Source organism: Nerophis lumbriciformis, linkage group LG20, assembly GCF_033978685.3.
Source record: "Nerophis lumbriciformis linkage group LG20, RoL_Nlum_v2.1, whole genome shotgun sequence".
In the NCBI taxonomy this organism is placed as follows: domain Eukaryota; kingdom Metazoa; phylum Chordata; class Actinopteri; order Syngnathiformes; family Syngnathidae; genus Nerophis; species Nerophis lumbriciformis.
In genome coordinates this window covers 9,343,015-9,355,083 of record NC_084567.2, presented here as the reverse complement: position 1 = coordinate 9,355,083, position 12,069 = coordinate 9,343,015, and the positions used below count along the sequence as shown (strand labels likewise).

General features: G+C 44.3%; 1 protein-coding gene across 3 annotated transcripts in view; it reads left to right on the top strand.

The window, feature by feature from the left end:
* Positions 1 to 12,069, top strand: part of LOC133619401 (zinc finger protein 462-like) — a 39,812-nt gene that overhangs the window by 8,675 nt on the left and 19,068 nt on the right. For 2 of the 3 annotated variants that reach the window (XM_061980394.1, XM_061980393.1), the window contains 3 exons: positions 3,583 to 8,303; positions 8,364 to 8,617; positions 10,857 to 10,975. In XM_061980394.1, the coding sequence (XP_061836378.1) occupies positions 3,633 to 8,303; positions 8,364 to 8,617; positions 10,857 to 10,975 (5,044 nt within the window). In that variant the 5' untranslated portion in view covers positions 3,583 to 3,632. The remainder of the gene's footprint in view (positions 1 to 3,582; positions 8,304 to 8,363; positions 8,618 to 10,856; positions 10,976 to 12,069) is intronic. The other variant, XM_061980395.1, reaches the window with a different exon arrangement.

Sequence of the window (12,069 nt, the reverse complement as noted above, 5' to 3'; positions counted from 1 at the left end):
GTACGCCTGCTTTAATTTCATGGTTGTGTAAATGCACATGTCAAATACAACCATTTAGTAACAATGACTGAATTGCACCATAGATTATTGTGCACGTACACTTTTATGTACATGTTATGTAATGGCATGAGAGTTTGATGAACGTGTCGTTTCAAAGTTGATCATGACAAGAAAAACAAAGGCACCTGGCCTATAACCAGTGGTATCAACACTATGGGTTACACAACAACTATGTTACAGGGCTGTGAAGTCCATCCATCCATTTTCTACCGCTTGTCCCTTTCGGGGGCGCGGAAGGGGGTGCTGGAGCCTATCTCAGCTGCAATCGGGCGGAAGGCGAGGTACACCCTGGACAAGTCGCCAACACAGATAAACAGGACAACATTCACATTCACACACTATGGACCAATTTAGTGTTGCCAATCAATTTGGCTGTGAAGTCATCCATTCATTTCTACACCACTTGGGTGCCTATCTTTCTGGGCGAGACAGGCGGGGTAGACCTTGGACTAGTCACCGTTCGATCACAGGGCACTAGAGATGCGCGAATAGGCAATTATTTAATCCGCAACCGCATCACAAAAGTCGTCAACCATCCGCCATCCACCCGAACTAACATTTAATCAAAACCGCACCCGCCCGCCATCCGCCACCCGCCCGTTGTTATACATCTAATATAGACGATGCAAGGCATTAGTGAGGTTATAAAGCTTTTGCCTGTTAAAGAAAGGAGACTGATCCAATGCAGCAGAGACATTCAATGCGTGCCACGCTGTCACGGCCCAGACGCACACCAGTGCGCAATCATCTGGGAGCCGCGCTGAGCGCACCTCCAAGCGCGCTCGCGCCACTCAAACTGCTGCAGGCAGCTGCGTTCTATCTTGTTTTAACATCGTGTGGCACTCTTCTGGGATCACGGCGGACGAAACTGCTCATGTTCAGGGTGTTTGTGGAGGTTCGGGGTTTTGCACAAATGTGATGCACCGTGTTAGATGTCCCGGTTTTGTGACTGTCGTAGACATAAACAGCGTCGCAGCTCTTGCAAATCACGTAGCCAGCATAGATTATTGTGCACGTACACTTTTATGTACATGTTATGTAATGGCATGAGAGTTTGATGAACGTGTCGTTTCAAAGTTGATCATGACAAGAAAAACAAAGGCACCTGGCCTATAACCAGTGGTATCAACACTGGGTTACACAACAACTATGTTACAGGGCTGTGAAGTCCATCCATCCATTTTCTACCGCTTGTCCCTTTCGGGGGCGCGGAAGGGGGTGCTGGAGCCTATCTCAGTTGCAATCGGGCGGAAGGCGAGGTACACCCTGGACAAGTCGCCACCTCATCTCAGGGCCAACACAGATAAACAGGACAACATTCACACACTATGGACCAATTTAGTGTTGCCAATCAATTTGGCTGTGAAGTCATCCATTCATTTCTACACCACTTGGGTGAGCTGGAGCCTATCTTTCTGGGCGAGACAGGCGGGGTAGACCTTGGACTAGTCACCGTTCGATCACAGGGCACTAGAGATGCGCGGATAGGCAATTATTTCATCCGCAACCGCATCACAAAAGTCGTCAACCATCCGCCATCCACCCGAACTAACATTTAATCAAAACCGCACCCGCCCGCCATCCGCCACCCGCCCGTTGTTATATATCTAATATAGACGATGCAAGGCATTAGTGAGGTTATAAAGCTTTTGCCTGTTAAAGAAAGGAGACTGATCCAATGCAGCAGAGACATTCAATGCGTGCCACGCTGGCACGGCCCAGACGCACACCAGTGCGCAATCATCTGGGAGCCGCGCTGAGCGCACCTCCAAGCGCGCTCGCACCACTCAAACTGCTGCAGGCAGCTGCGTTCTATCTTGTTTTAACATCCTGTGGCAGTCTTCTGGGATCACGGCGGACGAAACTGCTCATGCTCAGGGTGTTTGTGGAGGTTCGGGGTTTTGCACAAATGTGATGCACCATGTTAGATGTCCCGGTTTTGTGACTGTCGTAGACATAAACAGCGTCGCAGCTCTTGCAAATCACGTAGCCAGCATTACTATCATCCTGATTTTCAACCTCATAAAAACGAGTCCACGCTGAACTTTTCTGGCCTTTTTTTCCCCTGGTCTTTAGTATTCCCTTTTTTAGTTTGTCGCGTACCACGTTTGCTGCCGGCGTTGCCATCTCTTTTTTTTCTTCTTCTTCTGTTGTGGCATGCTGCAGGTGCCTGCTCGTTTTTCGTATGTGGGTAACATTTAACTATGTATATATATTTCCGAATTGGTTTAACTGCCACCCGCCTGAATCTATTTAAAATCAAATTTTTTTTAATTTCAACCGCCCGACCCGACCCGCGGATAAAATCTTTTTTTTTTTTTATTTCAACCGCCCGACCCGCGGATAATCCGCGGACTCCGCGGTTGTGTCCGCAAACCGCGCATCTCTACAGGGCACACATCAGCAAACAACCATTTACAGTCACAATCAAATCTCTGGACAATTTCCAGTTTCCAATTAACCTAGATCAAATAATTTTGGGATAATGCAAGAACCTGGGGTACCAGGGAGGGGGAAATCCCACACAAGGACTGAGAGTACATGCAAATTCCACACAGAGATATTGCAACATATTATCAAACCAAGATGTTGAAACTTTGAGGCAGCTGTGCCAATTGTCCTTTTACCAGCCATAACTTTCCTTAAAAAAAGATTTCTAACAGTCCCTAGAGCAGTGGTTCTTAACCTTGTTGGAGGTACCGAACCCCACCAGTTTCATATGCGCATTCACCGAACCCTTCTTTAGTGAAAAATAAAATGTTTTTTTTTCAAATTCAAGACAAAGTTATGTTTTTGGTAACACTTTAGTATGGGGAACATGTTCTAAGTAACAAATACTTAATTTAGAGTTATATGGTTAGGGTTAGAGTTATAATAAGGCCATGCCAAATGAGGCATTAATAAGTACTTAATAATGACTAGTTAAGAGCCAATATGTTACTAATTTGAATGTTAATAAGCAACTAATTAATGGTGAATATGTTCCCCATACTAAAGTGTTACCATGTTTTTTTTACTGGTGCACAAAATGAACCGTGCATGAACATCACCATGTTCAAAGAACAAAACCAACACAGTGCATAAACTCACAACAAATTACACACCTGCAAATCAGTCTGACTTCTGCTGTTGCCGTATCCGTAATACGCCGATAGGGAGAAGTTTTTATTCACACGATATGTCGGGTGTGTCTTGACCTCTGCCGAATCCCTGAGCCCGACTCACCGAACCCCTAGGGTTTGATCGAACCCAGGTTAAGAACCACTGCCCTAGAGGCTGCATAACGTTTCAGACATTAGCTGTTCAAACACTAGAACTAAGCGTGGGCATTTGACAACATTCAATTGTTTGGCTGTGATGGAAGAATGTTCTGAAGTTGTCTTTCAATGCTGCTCAGAGAGGCTGATGTAGTTCGTCCTCCATTTGATTGGACCAGGGATTCCCCAACATTATTCGTCCATTGTCAAAATACAACATGGCAAGCTGACCTGTAATGTTTGTATTCTCAAATTTACCACCTAGGTGCGCCACTGCGATGACCTTGTACCTCTGGGATTCAAAACAACATTGACATGATGCACAACCAAGCTGCCACTCAAGAACACGTGAGCCAGTCTTTCCAGTGTAGCCATTGTACACTTGAGTTCAAAACCAATATCTTCTTATTTGAGCACCTCACCAACGTGCATGGCTCAAATTTAGAAGACGCAGTCAGCGGTGCTGGTTTAACTAACAATGGCAAGAGCGACGACCCTGAAAGTTCCTCAGAAGAAAGCCAGCTTGGTGATTTTGAAACCGGTCGCCTCGAGGTTTTCAATGAACAGGAGCTTAACCATCAGGAAAACAGCAATAACTTTAAAGAAGAAGTTTTTAAAATCCAAGCGTTTGTATCCGATGAGGAAGAATACCCTCCAACCTCAAAATCTAAAGACTCGTCAAAGGATTTGAGGTCGTACAAGAAGACGTTACAAACCTCCATCAGCAACTATTTTGTAGTAGGCCCTCAATCAACCTCTGAGAATTCAAGCGATAGCTCGGAGCGTAATGATAACAAAGGCAGCAACAGCAGTGACCGTAACAAAAGCAGTAATATAATTGATAGTAGTGAGAAGGTTGACACTCCCGCAAAGTCCCTTGATATCGACAACAAATCTACGTTCTTGCAATACAACCACCTTTTCCAAGCAGATCTGACACCCCCAATACATCAAGGCAAAGAACCCACTCATAAGAAAAAAAATAATAAAAAGACAAATAAGGCAGAGGATAAGACACTTGTGGTGCCGGAGAACAAAACCAATGAAGAACCATCAGGTAGGAAAGAGTATTCCTTTGAAGTGAGTGAAGATGACGAAGAAAAAAAAGTTAGCAATGCAACCGTGAGCCCACAGAGTTACCTTTGCAAGCATTGTAGTCACAAGGATGGGAGCCTAATTCGCATGTCCGCTCATTATCACAAAGCCCATCCTTATATACGATATCTCTCAAAATACGTCCAAGATCCTGGAGATTGCAGCGCCACCTTCCGATGCCTCGCCTGTCCTATTGAATTTTCCAGCGAAGTTGACCTCAAGAAGCATTACAGTGACGAGCACACAGGAGCCCCAGATATTTTTTTGCTGCAACGACATCAACTCAGTCTGATTTTCAAATGTTTTCAGTGTACATTTACCTCGGATGCAGTGGATATGCTCAAAGAACACTACAAAGAAAATCATCGACTCAAGACCTTAAAACCGTTGATGTTCCTCAAATACATGCACACCCAATGCCAAGAAGGCCCATCACAGTTGGAGTGTGAGAAGACACCCAGTTTAGCAAAACCTCAAAAAACCTCTCCTAAGGTTGAGCCAAACGTGGCCTCGTACCGATGCAACTGCTGTCAGTTTAGCCACACGTCTGTGATTGTCATGCATGTCCACTATCAAAAAAATCACCCGGAAGAAGAGATCACATTTGATAAAATAAAACAACTGGCTTGTGTCATGTCTCCGGCAGCCAAGAAGACACCAATGGATCAGAACTCCAGCCGAAAAACAGAAAAAGCGAAAAGAAAAAGCTCACAGTCACTTTTAACTCACCCAGAAGCTCCCACCACCAAGAAAACCGAGTCTTCAGAGGACAGAGATGAAGGAAACAATTTAACACCCGAACTTGGAACGCAACCAACTGAACACGCACAAAAAACTGTAGAAGGAACCTTGAAGCAAAACACCAAAGCGAAGCTCCAGAAACTTCTAGTCAAAGCCCCAGCAAGAACTACCTCTAAACCCAGTAAAAAAACAAAACCAAGCAAGAAAGAACTTAAGCAAAAAGAGAGCGACAACCCAGCCACTTCACTTTCAAAGATCAACCTTTACGCTAAGGCCCAGGATTTGTTTTACTGCCGTAAGTGCAACTACGGGAATCCTGCTGTTAAAGGAATAAAAGCCCATCAAGTCCAAATGCATCAAAGTATTCATTCCAGTAATGAACGTATAGTCGGATATACGTCTGAAATTCATGATCAGTTAGAAAAATTGAAAGCTCAAGCTAAGGATGCGTCCTTTTCTCCCTCACTGCCTCTTCCAATTTTGAAGAAAGGAGAAGAAAATATGTTTTTCTGCCACTTCTGCAACTTTAGACGACAGTCCATGTGCGAGCTCGTCCATCACTACTTTGTAAGGCATCCTGGGTTTGAGGCCACAACGGAAGAAATCAAACTGTACACATCCAAGCTTCTCCAACAGTTGCAGATAACGCCTGAAAAAACTACGGCAGTTGGAGAAACGGGCGAGGAATCTGTTGAGGAGCCACAAAATAAAAAAATAAAAACAGCCTCGCAGAAGCTTAAGACTATTCAGTGCCACAACTGCGCGTACAAGACTTACAGTGCAAGCCTTTTCAGGATCCATACACGGAAATGCCACCGGGTAAATAACTCAAGCTCGGGTGTTTTAAAAGTTTACCTGAAGCAAGAAAATGTACAGTCAGGCTTTCGGTGCGACTTGTGCTCCTTCTCTCATAAGAAATCTGCCATGTTGTATAGCCACTACCGTCAAGAACACCCCGATAAAAGTTTGAGCTTGGATTTTATCACCACAGGGTTACAGGACGACCACAAAACATCTTCGGTCAAGAAGAAAAGTCGAATAAAGCGAGAGCTTGACAGCGCAAATGAAACTGATGGTCCTTTGCAAACCGATACCAAGACATTTTCGTGTCGGGCGTGTTCGTTCAAAGGGAGCAATGTGGCAAGTATCAAAGATCACTATCGCGCTGTCCATCCTTGGTGTGTCAAAGATGACGGCTCGGTCCCGAACGTTAGCGGCAAAAAGAAGTCAAATGACCAAAAGGAATGTCTTGATTCCTTTGACGAGTACCAAATTCCTCTTGAGTTTGAAAAGTCTCCACGTTCGTCTCCCAAACACGATTTATCTCCACCCTCCGAGCCCACTAACGATACACCCCGCGGGACAAAAAAGAAAAAATCTGCAACTAAAAGTATTGCCAAACAGCAAGATGAAATCCAAGGTCGTGTCCAAGTCTTTAAGTGTACATATTGTACCTATGTGAATACCAAGCACCAAGGGGTGATCACTCACTGCCAAATGAGGCACACGGACCTCAAGTCCAGAGCAGAGAGTCTTCATGTGGATGAAAAACAAGTGCGCGATTGGAACGATGGTATGAAAACAAAAGGACACTGGGACATGTTTAAGACATTTCGGGGCTATATGTGTAAACTCTGCCCGAAGATCTTTGCAACGAGTGGAAATTTGAAAAAACACTGCGAGACGGCCCACAATGGGGAGCCTGCACCAGACATCGAGCTTGATGTAGGTAAAACGAAGCAAAAGAAGAACCAAAAGAACCCTGTTCCTTCATACAAGAGTAAAATCACGATATTCACGTGTCAGCAATGCCCCTACACCTCCAGCACAAAGATAGCATTTGGTCGACACATGCGTTTTAAGCACAAAAACGCCACTATTCAGGATTTTAAGTACAATTGTGTCCTTTGTTCCAATTCTTATTTCAAGAAGAAACGTCTTGGAGTCCATTATACCACAAAGCACGGAAAGGATGCCTTTCAAACGTACTTCATACCGCTCCATGATCATGTTCGAGAGCTGCCAGGGCAAACATCTGCAAGCAGTCCAGAGCAGCCAGATCCAGAATCACCGTCAAGCCCTGATTCCAAAATCACAAAACAAGTCTTCAGGTGTCCGTGTTGTCCTTATGTCAATTCCCGCTACCATGGCATGTCCATTCACTGCCAAATGCTTCACACAGACTTTGCATTCCGAATCAATGAATTTGTAAAGGATGAAATTGTTATAAACAGCAGTTACCAGTCGGGGTCCAGCAACAAAAGAGGCTACTTGTGTAATTTATGTCCAGGAATTTTTGTAACGCAAAAGAAGCTGAGTATCCACTCTGTGAAAAAGCATAGCCCGGATGCACTGCCAACAACTTCTCCAAATGCTGCTGCTGCTATTACTGATCAGGATTTTCAGAGCTCACTATTGAAGGCTTTGGCACAGAGCGAGGGAGATGCCCATTCGGACTTTGCTCGAAAAAAGTCTATGGATCACCATATCAAGTACAAATGCTCGCTATGTCCTTATTCGTCACAGATACGAAAGCGTCTTGCCGGGCATTACAGCAAAGAACATGGAAAGGCTGCTTTCCTCAAACACTTTGCCAAACTGTACCTGTATAAAAAAAATAAAAAACCTCGGCCGGCCGCCCAAGAGGATGTCAAAACAGAGGAACCGGTAGTCGAGGTGGAGCAACAGTCTAGCGAGGTAGAACCCGAAGCCACGATCTACAAGTGCCGATTCTGTGACTATGAAACGGGGGCTCGAAGGTACCTGATATATCACTACAAAAATACACACCAACTGGATGCCGATACCAGAAACGAGATGCTACAGGAGTATAACAAACGTAAAAAAAGCCTTCCCCCCCAACAGTCTAAAGATTTAGAGGAGACCTTTGAAAGGAAATGCAAGAAGTGCCCCGACTTAGTCTTTGGCTCGCCGCAACTGCTGATCGCCCACTACAGTAGCGTGCACCACACCGCCAAGAGTTTTGATTTCACCATCATATATCCGCTCGGCCGATCGACGGGGGTTTACAAATGCATCCGGTGCCTCAAACAGTTGAATGGAATTAGAAATCTGTGCCAACACCTGGATCTTCACCGGCAGAAAATGTGGATGAATGCCAACAAGACGAAGGCTTCTCCGGCGAAACCAGTAAGTTTTAATGATAATTCGTTTGCCCGACTTGTTTTTGACCTGTGCCTTTTCCGCCAGCAGGATGGTCCACGGGTGCATGACATGCCGGAGGGAGCCCATGAAGGTAACTCTATGCGGGAAGAAGACCGCTCGCCTTCACCGTCCAAACCCACGGAGGAAGAGCAACAGGACCCAGAATCCGAAAGCAAGAATCACGGTTGCACACAATGCCAGCGAAAGTTCAAGTCTCTGATCGGTTTGCGGACTCACGAGCGCAGCCACGCCACGCGGGCAGCCCTCCAGGAACTACCGTCGTCTCAGTCGCAGCTCAGGTAAGAAACAAATATACCATGCTTTAGGGCTGCACGATTAATCGACATCAAGGTTTTAATTAGTGCGATAACGTTACCGCAAGAGGCTGAGGTTTTTCTGAGGGATTTGAGTGACGGCCAAGTTCGCCAATCAGAATTGTTGAGCCTCAGGTTTGTTCGTCTCTCGCTTCAAACCGGGAGAAAGATGTCTCACTGCACATCGCTCTCAGCACCAGAGCGCCTTTATTTAACAGTCGAATTAACTGAACACAGTGAACCCTCTTTTCAGTCATTCACAATCTTTGTCTCGGTGGGCGGAGATAGGGGGGCCATTTTAACGCACGTGCAAACAGCCTCCCTTCTTGGGACTCGCCAGTAAGAAGTGCGCCAAGTAACAAAAATTAGGAGGAAAAAAATAAGATTACAAAGCCAAATGTTGCTCTGTGAGAATATTTCGGCTTCAAATCGGATATGCAATATGAGCCCATCAACAGGGACGAACGAGCAAGAAACCCTGACCCAAAAGCAAAACACATCTGACCTCGTTTTTCCGACTGGAAAAAAATGCCCTTTTAAGATGTTCAATATTTATTTAAGTTACATTTTTGCTTACAAATATGAGGCAATTTAATTTTTTTGTTTGTTTATTTGGGATTACAAAGGTATTTACCTTCCAATTACAGGATAATGGTAAACAATTCTACAGTATTGAGAAATAAAAGTTTGTCTTTTTAAATATTTAGTTGCGTTATTATTTCATTGTTTTTATTGATTATTTCTTCACTTTAAGAGTATGATGTAGACAAAAGCTCTGAGTCAGTCTGCATTAAGCCACATATTTTTATAGTAAATTGTTGTATTTTGTTCGAGTGTGTGGCATCTTGAGACAAGAATATATGACATGTTACTTTCTTCACTCGTTATTTTCGCAGTTTGATGCATTTTTATGTATAAAATACAGGAATCGCAAAATCGAAGCCCAATCGCAATTTTGGAGAGAAAAATGGCAGATTTTTTCTAAACGCGCAGTCCTACCATAAATTATGTTTCCCACATATTGCAAATCTGTGTACTTGTTAATCCACAATCAAAAGTGTGATTAATCTGATTTTTTAAAATGTGGTACTAATTTAAAGGCAAATCAGTTTTGTTAAGATCAACTACAGCTATCAAATGATTGGTTTTGTAGACATTTTTGAATTTGGATTATCTGATTAACGACACTTTTGAGTTTAGATTAATCATTGATTGAACAGTTTATTACTCGCTTTCATAATTTAAAGGAATTTAAAGACACCAATATTTTGACACAAATACAAGTTTATTGTCAGAATGTCAGCCAACCCCCTAGTTTGATTTGAAGTGACATCAATCAATCAATCAATCTTTATTTATATAGCCCTAAATCACAAGTGTCTCAAAGGGCTGCACAAGCCACAACGACATCCTCGGTACAAAGCCCACATAAGGGCAAGGAAAAACTCACCCCAGTGGGACGTCGATGTGAATGACTATGAGAAACCTTGGAGAGGACCGCATATGTGGGTAACCCCCCCCTCTAGGGGAGACCGAAAGCAATGGATGTCGAGTGGGTCTGACATAATATTGTGAGAGTCCAGTCCATAGTGGATCCAACATAATAGTAAGAGTCCAGTCCATAGTGGGGCCAGCAGGACACCATCCCGAGCGGAGACGGGTCAGCAGCGCAGAGATGTTCCCAGCCGATGCACAGGCGAGCGGTCCACCCCGGGTCCCGACTCTGGACAGCCAGCACTTCATCCATGGCCACCGGACCTGTGCCCCCCCCCCCTCAAGGAAAAGGGGAGCAAAGGAGAAAAGAAAAGAAACGGCAGATCAACTGGTCTAACAGGGGGGCTATTTAAAGGCTAGAGTATACAAATGAGTTTTAAGATGGGACTTAAATGCTTCTACTGAGGTAGCATCTCTAATTGTTACCGGGAGGGCATTCCATAGTACTGACATGACTCGTCAAGCTTTATCTACCTCTACATGCACTTTAAAATAATATTGTGCTGTTGATGTGAAAGTCATGTTGTTTACAATAAACACAGCGGCACTATTGATGCTGACTGAGCAGTCGGCGCCTTACCCATGTAGTCAAAGAGAGCTATGGTTTACTTTCCACTTTCTCATGGGTTTCTCTATTCCAGGAATAAAATAGTTTCTCCAATATTACTGTGTGATATCTGGAGTTACTCTGAAATGTTTGTAACCAACTGTATTTTTTTGTCCACTATAGCCTCAACAAGTATCTTCTCAACAAGCCTGGTACTATAAAGCCTTTCCAGTGCAGCATCTGCTTCTATCGGACCAATTTGATAGGCCTGTGGAACAGCCACCTGCTGAAGAACCACATAGGTGAACAACTTTTTACATTTATTTCATTACTGGAGTTGTCCCGATTCCAGTGATGGTACTTTTTTACCTTAAAGGGGAACATTATCACCAGACCTATGTACCGTATTTTCCGCACCATAAGGCGCCCTGGGTTATAAGCCGCGCCTTCAATGAACGGCATATTTCAAAACTTTGTCCACCTATAAGCCGCCCCGTGTTATAAGCCGCATCTAACTGCGCTAAAGGAATGTCAAAAAAACAGTCAGATAGGTCAGTCAAACTTTAATAATATATTAAAAACCAGCGTGATGTGGGCGCGCACGGAGTCGTATATCAACATGGACGGAGCTGCGTGAAAAAAGCCACCCGGCCTCTTCGCGTAAACTTACCTTAACCACTCGCTCATCTTTTCTTCATCCATCCCTTCGAGTTAGCTTTTATGATGACGCCGGCTGGAAAGGTCTCTTTTGGCAAGGTCTTCCTTTTGAATATCACCATGGGTGGAAGTTTCTGGCCATTAGCATGGCAAGCTAGAACCACAGTGAAGGATGACTTCTCATTCCCTGTGGTGCGAATATTCACCGTACGTGCTCCCGTTGTATCCACAGTGCGGTTCACAGGAATATCAAAAGTCAGTGGAACCTCGTCCATGTTGATAATGTTCTCTGGCCGGATCTTTTTTTCAGCTATCTTGTTTTTACAATATGCACGGAAAGTAGCCAGCTTTTCTTGAAAGTCTTTAGGCAGTTGCTGTGAAATAGTAATCCGTGTGCGGATGGAGAGATTGCGTCTTTTCATGAACCGGATCCCTGTCGCTTAGTAGGAGCCATTTTGTGGTCTTTACAGATGTAAACACACAAAGGAAATGAAACGTAATATTCGCGCGCTTCTTCTTCTTCTACGCGGGCTGGTGGTTGCTTACAGTAGAAGAAGAAGCGCTTCCTGTTCTATGGGGGCGGGTGCTTACCTTGGCGGTTGCTTGCGTAGAAGAAGAAGCACTTCCTCTTCTACGGGGAAAAAAGATGGCGGCTGTTTACCGTAGTTGCGAGACCGAAACTTTATGAAAATGAATCTTAATATTAATCCATATATAAAGCGCACCGGGTTATAAGGCG